The sequence below is a fragment of the Mustela nivalis genome (genome assembly GCF_964662115.1).
Source record: "Mustela nivalis genome assembly, chromosome: 3".
NCBI lineage: Eukaryota > Metazoa > Chordata > Mammalia > Carnivora > Mustelidae > Mustela > Mustela nivalis.
The window spans coordinates 92,868,531-92,880,826 of NC_139022.1; the positions used below are offsets into that span (position 1 = coordinate 92,868,531).

At 39.7% G+C, this 12,296-nt stretch overlaps 1 protein-coding gene across 14 annotated transcripts in view; it reads left to right on the forward strand.

Moving 5' to 3' along the window:
• The window catches only part of PDE4D (phosphodiesterase 4D), a 1,511,392-nt gene that overhangs the window by 599,704 nt on the left and 899,392 nt on the right, over positions 1 to 12,296 (forward strand). The window contains exon 5 of one of the 14 annotated variants that reach the window (XM_082725920.1): positions 9,064 to 10,463. The exons of the other annotated variants lie outside the window; for them this stretch is intronic. Within the exon in view, the coding sequence (XP_082582046.1) occupies positions 10,009 to 10,463 (455 nt within the window). The 5' untranslated portion in view covers positions 9,064 to 10,008. The remainder of the gene's footprint in view (positions 1 to 9,063; positions 10,464 to 12,296) is intronic. 14 annotated transcript variants of the gene reach the window in all.

Genomic DNA, 12,296 nt, shown 5'->3' on the forward strand with positions numbered 1-12,296 from the left:
CGCATCGGGCTCTCTGCTCAGCAGGGAGCTTGCTTCCCTCTCTCTCTCTCTGTCTGCCTCTCTGTCTACTTGTGATCTCTGTCTGTCAAATAAACAAATAAAATCTTTTTTTTAAAAAGTACTATTTTATTAAAAATTTTACATTCACAAAGAAAGTGAGTAACTGGGCTATAATTAAAATTAGTTTGTGAGAATGTCCCTGGTAGTGATCCCAGTTCCCTTTTTTGGAGGGAATGTGTATTCCTTGAGGACAGATGTAGTAACTTGTCTTCTCTCAATATAAGAAGCCTCCAAATTTGAGGTCTTATTTACTTCGGATAGTAATTATGATACTGCTGAAAAATAACACATTTATTATTACAAATTGTTTATGAATCTCTTTCAGATTTGTCTTTCACGGATGGAATTTTCAGTTCCACATTGCTCACTCATACCCACCTCAGGTGTATCTGTTCTGTTGGTGATGATGTGGGTTTTATGCCACTGATTCTTATAAATCAGTTAGCCCTCTAAACTTAATTAACATTCTAAAAGTCTCCATATTCCTTTGTGTTTTGTATGTAGATAATGTTATCATCAGCAAGTGACAGTTTTGTTTCTTCCTTTTTAATCCATTTATCTTCAATATTTATGTGTGTATTTTTCTTAGTTGATTAGAAGTATTGATAATGGATATTTGTATCTTGTCCCTCACACAAGCTATTTCTGATATTTCAGCTTATATCTTTTAGGTTCTCTAATTTTGTATTAAACCACCCATCCACTGATATTATTAAACAATTTATCCATTGACATTTTAAAAGATTTTATTTGTTTATTTATTTGAAAGAGAGAGAGAGAGCATTAACAGGGGTAAAAGGAGAGGGAGAAGCAGACTCCCACCAAGCAAGGAGCCCGATGCAGGGCTCAATCCCAGGGTCCTGGGATTAGTGACTGAGCTGGAGGCAGACACTTAACTGACTGAGCCACCCAGGTACCCCAATCCATAGACATTTTAATTTAAAAACTTCTGTATTTATCTTATCCCTCTGTCATCTAGGCAAGATCACAGGTTTCAGAATGAGGTTGGCAAGGGCTCAAGTTACGACTTTCAAACCAAACAAATAACTGACCTTGGGCCAATAATTGCTACTATCAGCCTCCACTTCCTAGATGTAAACTGGAGTTAATGCTGGAAATCTTTTATTTAAGAAACACATTAATTGACAATAGTCAATTTAATAGGAGTTTTATAAGATAAGAAAACTACTTTAAATGTACATTTTCTAAAGGGAAATGAATACATTTTGCTGTATCCCTGCCTACCTTGTTACTTTTCAGCATCCTTTTTTTTAAAGATCTTATTTATTTATTTGACAGAGAGAGATCACAAGTAGGCAGAGAGGCAGGCATAGAGAGTGGGGGAAGCATGCTCCCCGCTGAGCAGAGGGATGTGGGGCTCAATCCCCAAACCCTGAGATCATGACCTGAGCCGAAGACAGAGGTTTAACCCACTGAGCCACCCAGGCATCCCACTTTTCAGCACCTTAAAGTCTAAGATTAAATCTTCTTCACATTAAGAATTTAAAGATTCTTAGGGTGCTTGGGTGGCACATTTGGTTAAGTGTCTGACTCTTGCTTTCTGCTCAGGTCATGAGCTCAGTGTCCCAAGTTAGAGCCCCGCTGAGGCTCAGCACTCAGCTTGGATACTCTCCCCCACCCATACTCACAACACTCATGCTCTCCCTCATGTGCTCTCTCTCTCTCTCTCTCTCTCAAATAAAATAAATCTTTTTTAAAAAATAATTGAAAAAGTCCTAACTGTTTTTGGCCTTTGGCAGGTTAGGCCTAATTTCATAGTAACAAGCTACTTCTCATAATCTCTTTTGCATGTTTGATATTGAGAGTGACATTTCAAGGTATGTTGATTCCTTTTTTTTTTTTTTTTAAAGGGAGAATGATTTCTTTTTATTTTGGTTTAGGGTAGATATTTAGAAAGTGGATCCTTGTCATCTTCCATAGAGCTGGGCATAAAGAGGCACAAGTGCCTCAAGAAAACACTTCTCTACGTGCTTTTAAAATTTAATTGTCAAATATTAGAAGCTCAGGATGCTCTTTTAAAACTCAGCTAGAAGCTTTTGACAGATGGACATTTAGCACCTGAGTAATCATCCTTCAGGTCTCATGAATCAGTCACTTTGAAAGTTCTTCCACAGAATTAGGGAATATCTAGTCTTTTTAAGTGTATTCTTAGTGAATGATCAGAAATTATTTTGTAGTTGCTTCAGTGATTAAACAATGTAGTTACTTCAGTGATTAAACAGCTTCAAGTATTATGAATATCTTTTGCTTTATAATAAAGTATGGAAGTGCAGTCTTTCTTCCTGGAAGAAATATTTTCTTTACTTACAATAGATGTTTATCTCCCAGGCATATTTTTTATTATTTCTACATATGGAGTTAGTTATCTCTTCAGTGAGGCAATATAGTATAGTCTTTTGAAGAAATTTTAAATAAATATTAGGTGTCTAAATCTCGTGTAATTAAGTCTAAAACTCAACTAGGTGATGTTCTTTGAATACAAATAATGAATCAGAAATCTTTACTATTCCAACATGGCCCTCCTTGACTTGAATTCATTTCCAAATAGCTTCCCCTTTACTTTACCCCAGGCCACTGGTTGGCTTGGTACTCCCCAATATGGCAAACTGCTGCTATGGCAATAACTTTGCACTTGCATTTTTCATAGCCTTGGATGCTGGCTGACACCCTTACTTCCTTCACTCCCAAACATCATATGCTAACTTCTCAATTTGCTTCTCTTTGCCTTATAGCAATTAGCCTCATCTGGCATTTTTACATATTTGTTTGAGTTTTTATTCTCTTTCTTCCAATTAGAACAGGAGAGCCAAAACTGTACTGTTTTATTCTGTTCTTTTCCTCCAGATCCTATGTTTGGCACATACTACGTGTTCAATAAGCATTGGTTGAATGAATAAATTAATGTTGAGACAATGAACAACAGATGTTTTCTATGTAGAGTTAAGATCACATGGGTCACACTCAACATCTGCAGGAGACTCGCACAGTCCTGTTAGTCTCTTTAGAAAGACTCCTTGTGATTTTCAAAATTGTTAAAATATGAAGAAGTACATTGTTGTAAGGATTAAATAAAATGGGGTATGAAACAAAATTGTTAAAATATGAAGAAGTACATTGTTGTAAGGATTAAATAAAATGGGGTATGAAAATTATTTGGAAGAATGCCAAAAGTTAAATATTTGAGAAATGCAATTAACTTCCATCAGAATTCATCATTTTCTTTTTTTTTTAAAGATTTTATTTATTTATTTGATAGAGAGAGATCACAAGTAGGCAGAGAGGCAGGCAGAGAGAGAGGAGGAAGCAGGCTCCCTGCTGAGCAGCGAGCCCGATGCGGGCACTGAAAATCATGACCTGAGCCGAAGGCAGCGGCTTAACCCACTGAGCCACCCAGGCACCCAGAATTCATCATTTTCTATTTCTCTGCTGTCACAATGGAAATGTTGGCTTTGGTCTGGTTTAAGGAAAGTCCTTCCATTTGCATCTTAGAGTTCAATCTACTTCTCAGGGGCAGCCTATTATCTGTTATTCTCCATATTCCTCTCATATCCTTGATTTCTTTTCTGTTTGCTTCCTATTCGTCAACTTACCAGATTCACACATCGTAAATATATTGCCTTTAGGGTGCCCTTTCTAAAAGGTGATTTGTTATGAGATATTTGCCTACTTAACTACTTGTCCTTCTTAGGGATTCATAATATTACTTGGCATTTCTTGAATTTCCAGTGCCCCAGAATTCCTCTCATCTCTGAGATTTTGCCAGTACTAATTTCTTCCCATTATGCATTTACCTTTGATGCTCCCCAAGACAAATATACAGTCATACATACATGGTCATACAAGGTACAATTAACTGATTTCACCTTGTTCTTGAGGTCTTGGCATTAGCTTCCTTATTGTGAAGGCCCACTGACCCTTACAAATTGAATGTTCCTCTTGTGTACCAGACATTACATATCCCCATTTATGTCTCACACCTATGTCTCACACACTCTGTCTCTCTTCCTGAGTTATACTTGTCTATTTGTTTCCTTCCCTTAAAGACACAAAGCTCCTTGAGGACAAGTATTTTTTCATGCTCATCAATTAAATACTGAAGTCTGCATGGGAACTGACACATAACCAGTATTTTTATTGAATTGACAAGTGGAGTCGTGTTGTTAGAAAGTTACAAGATTAGTTTCTGGTAGTACTGAAACCTGTAGGGCCAGCCAAGCAGTTACTGCTGAATTTCTATCAGTGCGCTAATCAAAGAAAAATGTGCTCAAACGTAGCGTTTCTTAGTTCAACATTTCTCACATATTGCTCTTTGTTTCATATTAGAGAAAAATTACTGAAAATGATCTAAAATATGGAAACAATGGGATAGGGACTTTAGTACTAGTACTTAAAGTGGTAATATTAACAATATTTAATATATGTATAAATGGTTACTATTCTAAAAGTCCTTAATATATCCACAAGAAAGGCCTAAACGCTGTTTCTGAAAAACATTTCACTTGGGTGAAATCTAAGACTCTGGATGCATCCTTTGGATATTTCTAACTAGGCAATAGTTTGGCTTTGTGAAAAACAGTATCTGATGATGAAAATTTCCAACTCTATGATGACTGTCATTAGATTGATACATACTAACAAATAACATAGCATGTGCATTCCAATATATCTAGGATATATGCAAAAAGAAAGTTTCATTTAAATCTTCCTCTCATCATGAAGATAACAGAGGACTCTTAGTTATCATAACTTATATTTAATTCCGTGTTCTGAATTGAAATGATCCTTGCTCACTCTTAGCTTTTTTATTGACATCTTTTCTGCCAGAACTCTCTATCATAATTAACAGGAATGCTCTTCTTTGTTAATTGTCCAGCAGAACATTGAGTGATTGATTAGATTGCTAGGGCAGATTTGAAATGCATTGGCAAAAAAGGGTGGTGGTGCTGGTGTATATAATCTCTGTACCATGGTAATGGCACCAACTAACTTATTTATGTTTGTCAGGAAAAATGCACTGATCATTTACTAGAATTTTTTACTTTTTATACAGATGTGCTGATAATGAGTGGTGAAAGCTTTCAAGGAGGCCCCATATGAACCCATTAGTGTTTGAATACTTTCTCAGATTGTACCTATAAAACAGCATTTACGGTCAATCAGTGGGGAAAATAGATCATTTATTTGATGTTTAAGAATGGAAAACTGATGTCCCCATTGATTATTTCCATTTTTGGTTATTTTAAGTATGAGTGCTCAACCCTTAGATTAATGAAAAGAGTTTTGAAGAGGAAGACTAGAAGTCTCAATTTTTAACTATGTAAGATTTTCTTGTAACATAGAGACAAGAGTCATAGAGAAAGTATATATTTTCATGAGCTCTAGACTCTTGAACTAGGTTTGCCAAAAAGTATTTGAGTCATGTGGGCAAGTAAACTAAGAGAACCTAAAGTAATTTTGCAACTGTATAGTAAGGGAATAGTTCTGAATCGGTAGTTACCGAAATATTGAAGTCAGCTAAGGAGTTTTTAAAAATGCAGTCATCTGGGTTCTTCCCCCAGAAATATTGATTTCATTTGTTTAGGTGTGGCAATGGTTTTCAAATTTTAGTTGGATTCAGAATCACATGGCCAACTTGGTAAAAGTACAAAGTCCCAAACTCTAACTGCTTTAAGGAGCTTGGGCTTTTGTGTTCTTAACTTGTCTCTTGGTGATTCTGATAACATCACAGTTTGAAATCACTGGTCTAGGGCTTAACATCAGAAGTTTTTAATGGTCTCCAAGGTGATACTCCTTAGGTTCAACTGTGCTTTGAAACCACTGAGTAAAATCAAATTTAGGATTCTTCCAGCTCTATCAGGAATGATCCAAATTGGTAGCTTTTATTAGGTACTTACTGTGCATAAGGCATTGTGCTAAGTATTAAATAATCACAAGACCTGTGAGATGGATAATAATACTACTTTGCATATAAGAGACATGGTGGGTAAGTAATTTAGAGCTAGTTCACATGACTAAGAAGTGGGGGATTTGAACCTAAGCTGTCTTACCTCAAAGGTCACACAATAAACTACTACTGTAAGTAATCTCCTGGAATTATAGAAGTTGCAAACTCTCAAACTGGGGACATGGGTACTTACATGATTTTCTTTTGATTTTTTTATTGAAGTATAAATTCACATACAATATCTTTTTAGTTTCAAGTATACTTCATAGTGATTTGATATTTTTATATGTTGTAAAATGATTCCCACCTTGAGTCTAGATACCATCTATCACCATACACAATTATTGCTGTATAGTTCACTATATTCCCTATGCTGTATATAACATCCCCATGAATTATTTTTTTATAATTGGTAATTTGTACCTCTTAATCCCCTCCACCTATTTCACCCATCCCCCCAATCCCTCCCCACTCTTGTAACCAACAATTTGTTTCCTATATGTGTGAGTGTGTTTCTGGTTTTTTGTTTTGATTCACATATAAGAAATCATATATTTGTCTTTCTCTGATTTATTTCATTTAGCATAATGCCCTCAAGGTCCACGTGTGTTTTTGCAAATGTCAGGATCTCCTTCTTTCTTGACTGAGTAATAGTTTACTGTGTATGTGTGCGTGTGTGTGTGTGTGTGTGTGTGTACATACACATATACATTGTGTGTATGTACATCTATCCATAGAAAATTGTGTTGTTTCCATATCTTGATTTTTGTAACTAATGCTGTGATAAACATAAGAATGCATGTATTTATTGGGATTCATGTTTTCATTTTCACTGAACTATTCAGAAGTGGAATTGATAGACCACATGGCAGTTCTATTCTGAAAACTTTTTTGAGTAATCTCTATACTGTTTTCCATGATTGCTGCACTAATATATATTCCCACCAACAGTATAGAAGGGTTCTTTTTCTCCAAAGCCTCACCAGCATTTTCTATTTTTTGGCTTTTTGATAATAACCAGTTTGTGTGAGGTGATATCTCATTGTGGTTTTGATTTGCATTTTGCTGATGATTATTGATGTTGAACACTTTTTCATGTGCCTACAGGCCATCTGAATGTCTTCCTTGGAAAAATGTCTATTCAAGTTCTCTGCCCATTTTTAAATTGGGTTGTATGTTATTTTGACATTAAATTATGTAAGTTCTTTATATATTTTGGATATTAATCCCCTTATCAGATGTATGATTTATAAATATCTTCTTTCATTCAGTGGATTGCCTCATCATGTTGTTGATGATTTCTTTTATTGTGCAAAAGCTTTTTAGTTTGGTAAATGACTTTCTTACCTTTATCTTTAAAAATATACCTGACTTGTAATTATATAGTAAAAATGAAAGAATCATTTACAAAAAGTAAATGAAGACTATAAGAAAAAGAAATTGTTCATTAATTAAAAGAAAGAAGAAAAGTGACAGTGAGAAGCAGGGTAGGTTTGGATAATTCTATTTATTTTGGAAAGAAGAAGATCAAAAACTACTTGTTTATACTGTTAGTGTTTGAAAAGCAAGATTATAAGTTTCAGATAGATATTCTGCCATGACTCAACCAAGGAGAAAGGTGGCAAGAATTTCAGAGGGAAAAGGAAATTTGTATACTTCTTTGGAATAGTTCCAGGTACTAATACTGCGATGAATTTGAAAAATGATTTATACTGTAAACACTTCCTTTTCTCTCCTTTCTTGTTTGGAAAGATACCAGCTCAGTGCCTTCCTAGGCATAGAAAATACTTTGGCCACTGCCATTAGTCACACTTGTGTCTGTAAAGGGGAGAAAGAATGCCTTAGTCAAGTATGTTTTCAGTGCTACATAGAGGGAAGTGATACTTAGGGGAATGCCTTGTTCCTCTCAAGACCTAACCTTTCTCAGGCTTTATACATGGGCTCTATGGGAAAAATGCCAATACTGAAATGCTGGAGGAGACATTTCTCACTTAGAAGAAGAGGAAGGAGAAGGAGGACAAGGAAGAGAATGAGAGAAGGAGGAAAAAGAAAGATACCCATGTAGAAATGCCAAGTGTCATTTTTGCAAAGCATTAAATTTAATTGCTGTCACTTAGAGAAGGGAACAGTGAGCAAAGTGAGCACTTATTTTCACTGATGGTATTTCATCAATTTCTTGTACACTGAGCATTCACTATATAGAGGACTTTGGATTTCCAGCACTCTGCAGAGTGTGAGAAATGGTTCTTGATTCTGGTACTTTAGTATTTATTATATGATATGCATAAAATATATATATTCAAGTGTGTCAAAATTGACTGATAAATAGATTAATTAGACTGCCAACAAACTATTGTAAGCCATCAATAAAACTGTATTTCAAATAATGGATGTTACAGTGCTAGTTTCCATAAAGTCTAATTCTAAAATTAAATATAATTTAAAATATAAAAAGGTACAAGAAGAGAGGACCTGGGTGACTCAGTGGGTTAAGCCTCTGCCTTCGGCTTAGGTCATGATCTCAGGGTCCTGGGATCGAGCCCGCATCGGGCTCTCTGCTCAGCTTTCCCCTCTCTCTCTGCCTGCTTCTCTGCCTACTTGTGATCTCTCTCTCTCTCTCTGTCAAATAAATAAAGAAAACCTTTAATAATAATAATAATAAAGGTACAAGAAGATTTATGTACATATGTACATAGATTATTCTATATTATATGAACATATGTTACTCTGAAACCTTGTAGTTTCTAAAAAATAGCCAGTATTGCAGGAAAATACTAAATAAAGGAAGATAAATAAAGGAATTTGGATTTTAGTGCCATATATGACTCTGATTTCTGTGGAATAATAGTGATACATGTTTCTGAACGCTTTGGTAATTGAGCTGTCTTCTGCTGGATGTGGCAGAAAGACAAAATTGCAGGCAGGCCCTGACAGAAGAAATCCCTGAAGATAAACAGAGGTTTGTAATGGAAAAGGTTCCCCAACCTTAACTGTAGCCAGAAATCTCAGTCTTGACAACCATTCACTTTGATTTCCAGCTAGGACCACTCCTGGGGACCTTAATCACAGATGCAGCAGCAACATGAGGTACTAGCTGGAAGAAGATCTTCAAGAGGAAATAGTGGGCATTCCCTCTGCTATGAGAAAGATCCACACAGTATTTAAACCTTTGTCAGGGAAACAGGCCTAATATTGGGTCCTCACCCAGATCGAAATTTTCAACAACCTGCACAAAAACCATTCTGAGCAACTTTGCCAGGTTACATCCCTTATCTTTGGAAGCCCCAACATGGTGTTCATCGTCAAAAAGCTGTGAGAATCCGACAGAAACAACCGAACTCCATTTCTCGAAGAAGACTGAAGCAAGTGGAGATGCAGAGGAAAGCTCTGGGGCAGTGGAGGGCAGTGGGGGGAGGGAGGCGGGGGCACGGGGAGGGGAAGGATCCGGGAGGACAGGTCTGACTTCTGACTGGCTGGAGTGGTTTTGGAGAAAGTCGCAGCTTGGCTCACCAGTCAGGAGCTGTCCAACTTTTCAGCAGCTCTGGTCTCAGGGTTCAGGCTCTCTGCACTGAGGAGGCTGCTACCACTACTGCTGCTGCTTTTTCTGCGTCTAGAGCTGCTAACAGTCCCTGCTTTTGCTGCAGGCACCCAAAGGAAGCAAGGGAAGAAGAAAGGGAGGAAACAGGGACCGGCTGTTGGTGAAGCAGCGTACCGCGCGTCCTAGTCTTGGTGAACTGGGGAGCCCAGGAGTGTATCTCTGCCTCAATCACTGTGGAGGGAGCCTTGTCACATTCTGTGACCCCTCCCGCTGGCAGAGCCCCCTCTCGGTCGCCCGGAGCCTCTGGTGGCTTCAAGTGGGAAGCTGAGCCCAGCCTCTGTTTCGGCTTCAGAAGCGGCTGCGGCAGCGGCAGCAGCATCCGGGAGGCGCTCGGGCCAGCGCGGTGAAACCGGCTGGACAGCAGGGCTCGGAGGTGCGAGCCAGGATGGAGGCAGAGGGCAGCAGCGTGCCGGCCCGTGCGGGCAGCGACGAGGGCAGCGACGGCGCCGGAGGGGCCACACTCAAAGCCCCCAAGCACCTCTGGAGGCACGAGCAGCACCACCAGTACCCGCTCCGGCAGCCCCAGTTCCGCCTTCTGCACCCCCATCACCACCTGCCCCCGCCACCGCCGTCCTCACCCCAGCCCCAGCCCCAGTGTCCGCTGCAGCCGCCACCGCCACCCCCTCTGCCACCGCCCCCGCCGCCTCCCGGGGCTGCTCGCGGCCGCTACGCCTCGAGCGGGGCCACCGGCCGGGTCCGACATCGCGGCTACTCGGACACTGAGCGCTACCTGTACTGCCGTGCCATGGACCGCACCTCCTACGCCGTGGAGACCGGCCACCGGCCCGGCCTAAAGAAATCCAGGATGTCCTGGCCCTCCTCCTTCCAGGGACTCAGGCGGTGAGTGGAGAGCGCCCCCTCCCCCATTCAGACAAGGGGTCACCTCCCCAGTTCTCAAATTCTCCTCATTGGTCTCTTTATCGCTAGCAATCTAGGACCCAGGACTAAATTCTATTCTGGGAATTGGGGGAGGGAAAGCAGGGGCGTGTTTGTTCTTGCTTGAGAGTGTTAGGATTCACCTGTGTGTAAGAGACCCTGAAAGTACAGTTTAAATGGTGTGTGTGTGTGTGTGTGTGTGTGTGTGTGTGTGTGTGAAAGAGAATGAGGGATTTGCAGTTGTCTCTACCACCCACCATCCCCTTCCCACCCACTTCCATCCCACCCTGGCAAGTGGGACTAAACAGGCAAATTCAGTTTGCTCTGTTGCAGTAGGAGGAAGAGTGAAGGAAAGGGGTGGGGTTGTTGAGCCAGGGAGACTCCCAGTAATCATTCCACTCTCCCCAGAGTGAGGGGGGTTGGTGGGGCAGATCTGATGGTGACTGGGAATGGGTGAGACAGCTTGGTTCCAGGATTGCAGCGCAAAGCCTGAGAACAACTCAGTTTCTCTTTGTCAGAAAGTAAATTGAACAGCTAAAGGGGAGAACAAACACGTGGGTGACTTGGAGAGTTTGGAGCAAAATGTTCAGCAATCCTCAGGAGAGGGAAAAGGGAGGGATGGAAGGAGAGAGCAAAGACTCTGTGGGAGTTACACTGTGTTGGTATGTGATGTGTGCCTGCTCTATGTGTATCCATCCAGTTGTCTTTGCAAAATCCCAGGAAGAAAGTACCTCGTTTTATTTAGCAGCAGCAAAGATGCAGAGATTTGATTACAGTGATTTCCCCTTAATGTAAAGTGCTCCGGAAGATAGGGCAAGGAAGCTGCATGTCACCCAGAGTTTTAATAGAAGCCAACTGCTCCTATTCTGAGGAAATGAGTAGTGTAAAGAACCAATTACAGCTACTCTGAGAATTGAGCTCAAATTCTTAACTCAGGCATGGAGGTGGAAGTTGGGCCCTTTCCCTGCAACCCCAAAACAGCTCTTTTCTTCCCTGTCCCAGGCCCTCTAAGCAAGGAATGCCCTGCCCCCCACAAAGTGCACACAAATAAGATTTCATTATCTAATCTTAGAGGTGGGCAGCCATTGATGGACTACATATCCAAGCCATGTATCTGCATGATGGGTAAACTATAAATCAGGTGGGCATCCAGAAACAGGAAAACTTGGGGCTGTTTGTTCAGTTGTGATTGACAGTTGTTTGTCTAACTGTAATTGATAGTAGGTTGGGTTTATCCAGAAATATTAATAGTGTTTAAATGTATGTCTTTCTGTCTTCCCCCTTTCTGGGCTCCGTCTATCTCTCTGCCCTTTTCTCTTTTCCCCTCCCTCCCTCCTCCTCTCTCTTTATCTCTTGCTTTTTTATGGGCAAGTCTCTCTGTGTGTTGTGTACAAAAGGAAATCCAGCCAAGTGGAATATCTCAACCCTGATATGCCCACATACTTCTCGTACTCTTTGCCTTCCTCACACCCTTAATTACTGGACATTTTTTTGTGGTGATGTTCTTATACCTATTAGATAAAAAGAATGAGAATTGTGGTTTAAATAGTCACTATTCAGATCAATTTAAGGTTTGAAAATTGATGTGATTTCAAACATTTATAAATGAATTGCAAGTTTCATTTTTATACCTCAGACTGCTAAAGCCCGCATGCTGTGTTAAATTTTGTTTGGAAAAGTAAATGTCCTCCACTTGGGTAGAGCACTATGTATGTGGTTCCCCTGTGGTGGAATAAAGGCAAGCATGGCACTTTGTATGTTTGAGCTATAAACATTTGTGAGACTGAGATTTTAACA